This window comes from Enhydra lutris, unplaced genomic scaffold, assembly GCF_002288905.1.
Source record: "Enhydra lutris kenyoni isolate GAN:26980312 unplaced genomic scaffold, ASM228890v2 scaffoldscaffold31, whole genome shotgun sequence".
Taxonomy (NCBI): Eukaryota; Metazoa; Chordata; class Mammalia; order Carnivora; family Mustelidae; genus Enhydra; species Enhydra lutris.
Window position 1 is genome coordinate 12,686,890 of NW_019154115.1, and position 11,501 is coordinate 12,698,390.

General features: G+C 43.1%; 1 protein-coding gene across 1 annotated transcript in view; it reads left to right on the forward strand.

Moving 5' to 3' along the window:
* LOC111153191 (family with sequence similarity 81 member A) overlaps positions 1-11,501 on the forward strand; it is a 126,579-nt gene that overhangs the window by 88,396 nt on the left and 26,682 nt on the right. Inside the window, exon 4 of the mRNA XM_022512054.1 lies at positions 5,118-5,236. Coding sequence (XP_022367762.1) covers positions 5,118-5,236 — 119 coding nt within the window. The remainder of the gene's footprint in view (positions 1-5,117; positions 5,237-11,501) is intronic.

Sequence of the window (11,501 nt, forward strand, 5' to 3'; positions counted from 1 at the left end):
GCCCCTTAACCAACTAAGCCACCCAGGCATCCCACCTTTGTCATTTCTATAGCATCTGATGCAGCATTCCTCCAGGGGTCTGTGGGCCTTGAACTTCTGCCTTTCTGGGCCCACACCCTAGCTTTGGCTCTCTGGCAGTGGGGCCCAGGGGATTTATGTATTTAACAAACCACTAGGGATTCTTTTTTTATTTTTTATTTTTTTAAGATTTTATTTATTTATTTGACAGACAGAGATCACAAGTAGGCAGAGAGGCAGGTGGGGGGGTGCGGGGGCTAAGCAGGCTCAGTGCTGAGCAGAGAGCCTGATGTGGGGCTCGATCCCAGGACCCTGGGATCATGACCCGAGCCGAAGGCAGAGGCTTTAACCCACTGAGCCACCCAGGTGTCCCGCCACCTGGGGATTCTTATGCACCCTAAAAATGCTTAAGAACCCCTGGTCTTGAGTATTACAATAAAGGTTTGAAGCATTACATATAAAAAATACTTTCTATAAACTGTAACGAATAAGTGTTACTTCCTATGAAAAGGGAACACCAGCGCCTTTTCATCAGTGGGAGAGTGTCAGAACCAGATTAGTCAGATCTGAAGTTTTCTTACAAGAATGTGTTCAGATGACTAACGTTTTGTCATTCACAGGTATTGTAGCTGGTTTGCATTCTTCTTAATAGAGCTTTCTTCATTCAGAAAAAGCTGGAAACTATAGCAAATAACAGGTCTAGCAGTTCCAAATTCCTTTCAGTGAAATATTCCATATTACTGTTACTCTCATCTATACAGGCTCCAACTGGTTTCCAATAAGGAAGACACAAAGGCCTCCCATTGCTAATTTCTGCTTTTTACCAGGGAGTTTGAAAATCCTAAAAAATGTATGTGAGTGCAGTTGTCTGCATACTTAAAAAAGAATAGTTGAGAAAAGGCAGCACAGAAACAACTTAGATACATCTGTGCCCAAGTCTCTATGTTGTGCTGTGCGCACCACAAGTGTGGCTACCCACTGTCACCACGCAGTGCTATTACAGTGTCATTGACTGTATTCCAAGGCTGTGCCTTTTATTTTCCTGACATCCTCATTCCGTACCTGGAAGCCTGTGCCTCCCACTCCCCTTCATCCCCTTTTGCCCATCCCCCACCCCTCCCCTGTGGCAACCATCAGTTTGGTCTTTACTTATGGGTCTATTTCTGTTTTTTATTTGTTTGTTTGCTCATGTGCTTTGTTTTTCCACTGTGAGGACACAGTGAGAAGGAAGGCACACAGCCATCTGCAAGCCAAGGAAAGGACTCCCCACCCATCCCCCCGGAACAGACCAGATTTCCCAGTCTTAGAACTTCAAATAGATCTTTGTGGTTCATAGGCCACTCAGTCTGTGGCATTTTGTTCTTGTAGCCCCAGCTGACTAACACAGGATGCTTAGAAGATCTGGGTACAGCATAAAATTTCTCCCTCGAACTTAAATTTTTAAAAGTCAGTGGATGATTACTTTCATGAATTGAATTAGTTACCCACAAGGCACAGTAGAAGAGATGCTGGGACATCAGAGTCAAATACAAAGAGAGAGAAACCATGAGGGGAAAGATAGAAGACCGGGGGACAGATCTAGGGCATGTGAATAATGGAGTTCCAGAAGGAGACAAAGAAACAGATGGAGAAGAAACAATAGCTACATAGGAGAATAATCTGAGACTACAGGTTGAAGATTTCACTGACTTCCAGATAGAATTGAAATTAAAAAAAAAAAAAAATCCACAATTAGCTACATCCTGGTAAAACTGAACTCCAAAATAGAAGAACAAAATCTTACAAACTTCTAAGTATAAGGAGCTGAGAAATGTACAGAGGAAAAAGCACCAGACTGGTCAGCCTCTAAGTTCACTGGGAAGAAAGTCCTTGAAGTCAAGAATTCCATACCCTTTCAATTGATCCCCACCCTCCAGGGTGAGAGAAGGAAGGTTGTCAACTTGGCAGGAATTTGGTCTTCATCCAAACGCCTGATCTGAGGAAAGTGTTAGGGATCTACACAGAGACCCTAAGGTAGGAGAAAATGAAAAGGAGAAGCACAAAGGTAGTCAGTGATCCACAAGACCTGTAGTATTTCATGTAAATGGATATTGAAGGATGCCTGGGACTGGGTAACAGAAGCACTGAAAGAAAGAAAAAGTTGTTGAAATAGAAGTGACATTTTACAAGGAAAATTCTAATTATAGCCCAACTAGAAGTCCTGAGTTATTTTAGCAAAGCTGAGTTGGGGAAGAAAAGTAAAATCCTTCCCAATAAGCCATCTGGGTTGGAGGTTGAAGAAGGGTGGGCATGAGGTGTGCTGAGTGTCTCATGCGGAGGAGAGGGGAGCCATGCAGGAGCAGAGCCTGGGGTGGACGCGTGTGGTTATGGATGTGGAGAAGGGAAGGGGGCCTTTCATGGAATAGCAATGGCCACGAACATTCCCCAGTTCACAAGGGGAGGGAGGACGATGAATGGTAACCTGATTAAGCTGGTCAAAATAAGGAAAAGGAGTGAGGAAGCAACAAGAAGCAACATAAATTATCTATATAAAGTGAGATGAAACGTTGAAGGAAAACACAAGCCAGGGGGAGTGTCATGATTGAGGGCAGTCTGTGGAGCCAGAGTCCCCAGTTCAAATCCCAGTTCAGATCCTTACTGACGGTGGCTTTGGGCAAGCTACTTAATATCTTAGAGATTTCACCTCCTGTGAAACGGGGGTAATAATGGTACCTGTTTCAGAGGGTGAAGGATTAAATGGGTGAACATGCCTACAGCATGCAGAATAGTGCCCGGCGTACAGTTAGACCAAGCAGGTGTTTGCCCTATTATTTACACAGCATAGCTGCAATGTTAATATTAGGCGAAAAGAAACAGCATTATGAGCACTACATCAGAAGAGAAGGTGATCGTGTAATGGTCAGGCCACTTTGATCACAAATCTGTATGTGCCAAATAAGATGGCAGCTAAAGACATAAAATGAAAAGTGTTAAAAATGTAAGGAGAACTTGATGAAAATATTTTACAAGGGGAGAATTCATAAACCGTCTTTCACAGATGGAGAGATCTACCAAAAATAAATAAAATCTAGAGAGAGTGAGTAGTGGAATCAGCAAACTCAATCAAACAGACAATATTGAACCGTTTGTTCCTTCAGTAGTTTTTTGCGTGCAACATTTAATAACATGTGCCACAAAGCAAATTCTAATATATTAAAAAAATTAAATATATCACAGACCATATTTTTGATCCTCAGCCAGTAATGTAGAAATAAGTGAGAAAAATGACCAAAAAACTTAACTGCTTGACAATGAAAAAACACAACTCTAATCCCTAGATACCTCAATATCTTCAGATCAAAGAGGAATTCAGAGCTGAAAACCGTAAGAAGGAAAGCACTTCACACCCAACCTGAGGACACAGCAAATACTGTTCTAAGTCAAGTCTTCATTCTGAAGGAAGACATCATCTAAATAAAGGAACTCAGTGCTCATCTTGGGAAATTTCTAGAAGAGCGAGTAGACCCAAAAGGAAGCAAGAAGAATGTAAAAATAGGAAGCTGACATTAATCAAGTAGATGAACATGATTAAATGGTTGAAAGGGAAAAGATACAAGAAATCAAGAGCTTCTTCTTTGCAAAGGGGAGGGAAGGTGGTGGCAGTGAGGGTGGCCTGAGGGGCGGAATAAAAGTGGAGAAGGGCAGGACAGGAAGGAAGGCATGCACGAAAGAACAAGGAAATAGAAGAAATGTCGGATGTAACTTGTGCTTTTGTGAGGTCTCCTGTGACCTAGGACTTGGGTTTTCCAGTCTGTCCGTCTGTCTGTCTGTCGTGCTTCAGCCCAATCTCTTTCCTATTCTGGGCGGGCAGCAAGGCAGCATGTGTTACAGTGTAGGTTCTGGAGCCTGGTTGCTGGGTCAGTGCTGGCTGGTCACTTGCCGTCCGTGGGACTTTGTAGCGGAGCAGCTGCTTGTGCCTCGGTCCTGGCCTGTCACATGGGGCTCCCGAGAGCATGGATTTGCTTTGGCACATGGCACTGTGCAGGGCAGCACCAGTCTCCTGTTTCTGGTCCATGCTCAGTAAACAACAGGGTGACCTCCCCATCTGCATTGCCACCACTCCTTAGAGGCATTCCCAGCATGGATGTCCCATGAGGCCGTGCTTCCGCTGGGCCTCGGTTTTCAAGCAGCTCTCCTTTCATTTAATGCTTATCTAAGAGACACCATTCTGCCTTTGCAGCACCAGTACTGTTCTGAGATAAGTACTAGAAGGAGATCAGCATTTGCTGTCTTCAGGGCACGCTGGGCATTGCAAGTGCTTCCTATGCATTAGCTCATGTAACGTTCACCGTGCCCTGAAGAGTACAATCACCATTACTATGAACCGATGAGAAAAAGGAAGCTAGAACTTTGCACACTTGCCCAGGATCGCCACACAGGGAGAGGAGCTGAATTTGGACCTGACAACCCCTGCCCATCCCTGTCTCTGCTTGCTCTTCATTTATTGCTTCTTGGTAGATTTAGGGAGTGTTCACTTAAAGCAATGACTATTGAAAAACAGCCTGGGGTGGTAGAAAGAGCTCTGAACTGTAGAGCAAATGTCCAGGGTCTGAGTTCTAGTCAGAGCTTTGCCCCGTCCTGCAGCAGCACGGAGGAGTTGGGGGTGGTGGGCTCCACCAAGTCACGTGACATCCAAGTCTCAGGTTTTTTGTTTTTGTTTTTTTTTAAGATGTTATTTATTTCTTTGAGAGAGCAAGAGAGCACAAGCAAGAGGAGTGGCTGAAGGAGGGGAAGGTGCAGCAGGGAGCCTGATGCGGGGCTCAGTTCCAGGACTCTGGGATCATGACTCGAGCCGAAGGTAGACGCTTAACCAACTGAGCCACCCAGGTGCCCCAAGTCTCAGAGTTTTTAGTAGCAGATGAAGGGACTGGGTCTGTGTGAGAGCTCTGAGGTCTCTCTGAGCCCCTGGTTCTCCGTACACATATATATCCTGTGGCTGTTAAAAAGAAGCCTCTTATGAATGGAGTTAAATGGTCTTATTTTTGCCAAAAATAGAAAATGCTTTTGTGGCAGCACGTACATCTCAGACAACCTTCTTGGTGGTTTTTTGTGTCGCTCAGGTACTGCAGGAGCAGATCCGGGCCCGGGACAACATCAGCTACGGAACGAATTCCGCCTTAAAGACCTTGGAGATGCGTCAGCTCTCGGGTTTGGGAGACCTGCGGGGAAGAGTGGCAAGGTAAGTGGTCGGATGTGTGGGACTCTGTCTGTCAAAAGCTGTCTTACATCAGCTCCATTTCACAAAGTATATATTCACGAAGCCCCAGAACAAATTCTTCGCATTCTTCTAGTACAGCCCCTCCTTTGCCAGTAAAATCGCAGGTAGAGCTTACACCTGATTATGAGCATGCCATGATTTCTTATGTTGCTGCAATTGGAGTTGTGTTTGGGGAAGGAAATGATGGAGAGCACGGCCGACCTGTGTAATTTGGCCTTCGAAATATTATATTTATTGACTCCAATAAGACAAAGTTGAGACTTCTATTTTGTGTGTCTCTTAAAATTTTCATTTTCCTTGTAATTTATTTTTATTTTATTTTCTGAAAATATTGGTCTGCCACAGATTAGAAATTTAGAAAAAGAGATCTTTGACCTCAGATAGTATGCAAGAGGCTGTTCCACAACTGAAAGCGTGCTCTGTGGACCAGCAGCACTGGAATCACCCGAGAACTTGTTGGAAATGCAGGATCTCAAAAATATTCATGGGCCTCTTCTGCCCTCTGCTGCTGTTAAGCATCAAGTACAAGTCTACACGGGAGCTGTGGAGCCGATCAGCATTCCAAATCAGGCTGAGGTGAAAATGCACATGGTCTCTAAAGGGTTGGATGGAAGAAAGATCAGGACCCACAAGACCCAAAGCCTGTATGGAGTAGAGGAGGCGGTGTCGGGGGTATTTGTGCGGACAGCACTTGAAGAACCTTGAATGTGGGGCGTGTGTGTCCGGGTCTGGTGGGTGAACATCAGTCTCATAGCAGAGAACTGTGAATTGGATGTAGGCCTAGTTGTGTGGTTTTCTATTCTCATTTGAGTCAGCTCCAGTCTTCTTAGCATGACCCTTGGTGATGAACCCCACTGACCTCCTTATCTCTCTTACCCCTGGCACTGAACCTTTCAGCAGTGATCTGCTATTTGTTATTTCCTGACTGGGCCATGCTTTCCTATCTGTGTATCTTTGCACATGCTGTTCTTGCATTCAGCATACCTTTCCCCCTTTTTTCTAATGTCTAGTCAGCCTTTCAAGTTCAGCTCAAATATCACCTCCTTCAGGAAGTCTTCCGTGATTGCCCACTCTCCTGAGCTCCCCTAGCATTTTGTTCTATTGAATCTCTCTGTTTTCTTCACTGTCTTGGGGCGACTACCACATCTTTTATTTTTGTAATGTGCGTGCATAGAACAGTCTCTGGAAAACAGTAGATAATTAATATTGGTTTGGATGAGTCAGTAATCTAGAAAACCTCTGTAATAGGACTGAAAAACTTGAATCCTTTGTGTGGAGATTGGCTTAAAAGCAACCGTGTTCTGCAACACCTCCCAGAAGAGTGAGGAGTTAGAAGGGCTTCAGAGCTACAGGGCAGAGCAGGGACTTCTGGAAAACTCTTGAGGACCTGTGTGTGCACTCTAGCTGAAGGTGAAGATTAAGTGGGGCAACATATGGACGAGGCCTAGCACAGGGCGTGCCATGGAGTGAACACATAACCCGCAGGAGTGCTTATTATCACAAGGGCAGCAGCCATGAAAATAGACTCATGAAGCTGGTTCCAACTACAAAATCAAGAGATGACCTTGAAGTATTTTCAGGAATTTTACATTTTTCCTATGCAGTTTCTTACTAACTTCTCTACCCAGCAGGTTCCTTCTCTGTAATAAATACTTTATTTACTCTGAAACAATCATGAACATTTATTATGAAAACCCCCTATTTTTCCTTTTTCTGTGGTTCTACTTGTCTTTCCCCTGGAATGCTAATGAGACTGATTGTTGAAATCAGCTTCTTTTCGAGAAAGGAATTTGTTGGCAAAGTTTTGGCTCTTTTGAATTGAATTGGAAAAGTATAACTTTTTTTTTTTTTAAGATTTTTTTGTTTATTTACTTGAGACAGAGAGTGAGAGAGCACAAGCTGTTGGGAGGGGGGGCGGTGGCAGAGGGAAAGGGAGAGGCAAGTTCCCTGCAAGCAGGGAGCCCGATGCGGGACTTGATCCCAGGACCCTGGGACCATGACCTGAGCCAAAGATGAAGTCTTAACTGACTGAACCACCTGGGCGCCCCTAAACTTTTTTTTTTTTTTTTTAGATTTATTTATTCATTTGAGAGAGAGAAAGTGAGAGAAAGCACGGGTGAGCAAGGGGAGGGGAAGTGGGAGAGGGAGAGAGAATCTTAAGCAGACTCTGTGCTAAGTGCAGAGCCCCATGCAGGGCTCAGCACAGGGCTTTATCTCACGACCCTGAGAGCAGGACCAGAGCCAAAGCCAAGAGTCGGATGCTCAACTGACTCTCCCACCCAGACGCCTCAGGAATATGAACTTTTTAAGTGGTAGTCTTCAATTTCTAGTCTGCTATCTTGTTTTAGGTTTTATTTTCCAGTGTTTGTGGATCCATGGGTGATGCCACATCATGATAGGAAGCAGGACCTGCAGCTTCCCCCATGCTTCTATGTGGAGGCTCCAACACCCTTACCCCACTAAGAGTGGCACCCTCTGAACAGGACTTTCTCAGAGGGTTTCCCGTTCCCTCCTGAAGTGGAGCTAAGGGAGTTCAGCATTCCCATTCCCACTGGAGCAGCTGGTCTGTTACTTGGCCTGCTGAATCATTTTTTCTAGTGCTCAGTGGCCACTTCCACTTTCCCCTACAAGGTCTGTTTTCCTGGCATCAGAGCCCTAGAGGAGAAGTGGCTGCACACAGAGGCAGATACCCAAGTTCCCTCAAGGTAAGCAAGTCCAGGTGCACAGGAAAAAATAAATTGGACATCATCAGATTAAAAATCAGGCTCTTATAAATAATGCTGCCACCAACACTCATATACAAGTTTCTGTGTGGCCATATGTTTTCATTTCTCTTGGATATATATACCTAAGAGTGTAATTGTTGTGTAATGTGGTGACTCTATATTTAACCTTTTTAAAAAAGATTTTATTTATTTATTTGAGAAAGAGATGAGAGAGGGCACAAGTTGGGGGGTGGGGAGGATGACGAAGACTCCCTACCGAGTAGAGAGCCTGACATGGTGCTCGATCCCAGGACCCAGGTATCATGACCTGAGCCGAAGGCAGACCCTTCATCTACTGAGCCACGCAGGTGCACCTGTATTTAACTTTTTGAGGAACAGAACAGTCAGACTGTTTTCCAAAATTGGCTACACCATTTTATGGTGTCAGCAGCCCTATGTAAGGGCTCTGATCTCTCCCCGTCCTCACCAACACTTGTCTGTATCTGATTAGAGCCAACCTCATGGGTGGGAAGTTAGCGTCTTGTGGTTTTGATTTGCATTTCCCTAGTGACTAATGGTGCTGAACATCATTCAGCGTGCTTATTGGTCATTTGTAAGTCTTCCTTGGAGAACTGTTTTTGTAGATCCTTTGCCCATTTTTAAGTGGATTAATTGTCTTCTTATTATTGAGCAGTAGGAGTTCTTTATATATTCTAGATTCAGTTCTCTTACCAGATATCTGAGCTGAAGAAGTTTTACCCCTTTCCAAGGGCTTTCTTTTCACTTTCTTGATTTGGGTCCATTTGGTCCTTTAAAAAAATTACTTCTGTCTCTTTGTTGATACTCTCTATTTGATGAGACATTATCATTATACCTCCCTTTGCTTCTTAAAGCATGTTTTTCTATTTCTTTGATCATCCTGCATATATTATGGCTGCCTTAAAGTCTGTGTCTATTAAATCTGACACCTGTTTCCTCTCACTGGCAGTTTCTTTTCCTGCTTTTATTCTGTGTTTAGTTCACATTTTCTGGTGTTTTTGTGTGTCTCATAATTTTTTATTGAAGACTGGACGTTTTAGGTATTATAGCATAGCAATCCTGAATACTGACAGCCCTTACCCCCATTTGCTTTTGTTGTTGTTGATTTGTTTAGTGACTTGGATGGGTTCTTCTAATGATGTCTGTTTCCCCTGGAATATGAAGGGTCTGGTGCTCAGTCAACCTTGTGAGGACAGTAGTTTTAGCAAGACTCTCTTTGACTCTTTCCCTGATCGATATTATTTATTTATTTATTTTCTTTTTTTTCCCCCTGATCTTTTATTAAGCTGGTGGCCTCTGCAGGTATCACACACCTAGATCTTAGGCTCCATTAATTGCTGGTAAATTGTTCTACTGTTTGTTTGTGTTTAAAGATTTCTTTATTTATCTTCTTACTGGGGTGGGGGAGAGAGAACGAGCAGAAGGGGCACAGGTAGAGGGACAGAGACTCTTAAGCAGACTCTATGCTGAGTGTGGAGCCTGATTTAGGACTCGGTCTCACAACCCTGATCATGACCTGAGCTGAAACCAAGAGTCGGACACTTAACCAACTGTGCCACCCAGGTGCCTCTCTACTGTTTTTGATGATGCCCTGTGATAGAAATTGCTCTATGCTCTGATTCAATTAAATTATTGCCTGCCTTTAAGGGCTTAGCTGTGTATATATATAGGAATTATTATATATATAGGTAATTATAATATGGAATATGAACAACTTAATGTTTTAAATGTCACTGCCTTTGGTGCACTATGCCACCATGTCACAAACTATAAGAAACATTCTGCTTAAGCCAGTTGCCTGGTCAGTCTGTTGCTAGACCTCTGGGACTCTTGGGCTTCTGACCATGTCCCCATCATTGATCTGATTACCAGGTGAAAAGTTACTCTGCCACACAATGGCCACAACTGAGAACTGCACCTGGGAGACAGCTATATCTAAAGACCTGAAAAGGGAAATTTTGGAGTGACTACATTATTGGCTCATCTATAATATAAACTTGGGATAAAAGAGGGCAAGGGTAACTCGTCAGTTTCATTGTGAATTCTTGTTTAACAAAGGCTGCTGAGCCATGCACACAGTTATATTTAGAACCCTGAGGCTGTCTTTTATGAGTGTTTTTTGGGAAAAGACAGAAATGATGCTTTTAATTCAATATTAGCCAAGATAACTATATAGTTTCCCCCTTTTGTCTTATTTATCTATTTATTTATTTTGAAATAATTTGAAACCTACAGAAAATTTTCAAGATTCACAAGTGTTAACATTTTGTTTCATTTACTCTATTATTCTTTCATATGTAAGTTTTTTTTCCTGAAATATTTGAGAGCAAGGATAACTTTGTTTTTAACCTAAGAAAACCGGAGTTGATTCCATTGTGCATGTTTTCTGTTGCCAGGCTTTGGTATCATACCCTGCATACTCCCCCATGATCGGTTTTGTCCCCTTACTTATAAAAGTATAGAAGTGACAGGGCGCCTGGGTGGCTCAGTGGGTTAAGCCTCTGCCTTCGGCTCAGGTCATGATCTCAGGGTCCTAGGATCGAGCCCAGCATCGGGCTCTCTGCTCAACAGGGAGCCTGCTTCCCCCTCTCTCTCTGCCTGCCTCTCTGCCTACTTGTGATCTCTGTCTGTCAAATAAATAAATAAAATCTTAAAAAAAAAAGTGAAATGTGCTGGTAATAAACAGTCAGAAACACTATGAAATATATAACATAAAAATGAAAGCTCACTAGCCCTTTGCTCTGTTGTAGTACTTACAGGTAACTAATGTTAGCAGCTTGCTGTCTGTCCTTTCAGACTTTTCTCATACATAGTTACAAGATAATAACTTATCATCATAGTAGTATGCTTTGCGCATAACAATTACCTAACAGTGTGATTTTAATTTTACAAAGTGGTATATGATGATGATGATACAACTTCCGTGCTCCTATATAGCAATATATTGTGGGCTTTCTTCCAGTACACACATAGATCTAACATACTACTTCCTTGGCTATGGAGTGTCGTGCTACGTGGAGGTACCATAATTTAATCTATGTAACTACTGCTTGGTGTTAGTAGAAATTTATGTTGTAGTATTTGTATTTCCAAGTGAGAAATAGTATTGAAGCCAAGCTATAGCTAGTGAAAATTAGTGAGCCATGAGCATCAGGATAATTTTGAGGCCTTTCTAAATAACTTTTCAAACTTAGTCTGTCCCTCGAACAGCTTTGCAGAGATAATAAAACTGGTCTGATGTAGTGACACCTGACAGTTTCTAACCAGAAAGCTGTGTCTGGATTGGAAAATAAAGCCTTTCTATAATATCTTTTTTTATTTCGTGGTATGTTCAAACCTCGGATAACCCCAAATAAGATTTAAATAATATATGATAAAAAATTAAGAACTCAGGGGCGCCTGGGTGGCTCAGTGGGTTAAGCCGCTGCCTTCGGCTCAGGTCATGAGCTCAGGGTCCTGGGATCGAGCCCCGCATTGGGCTC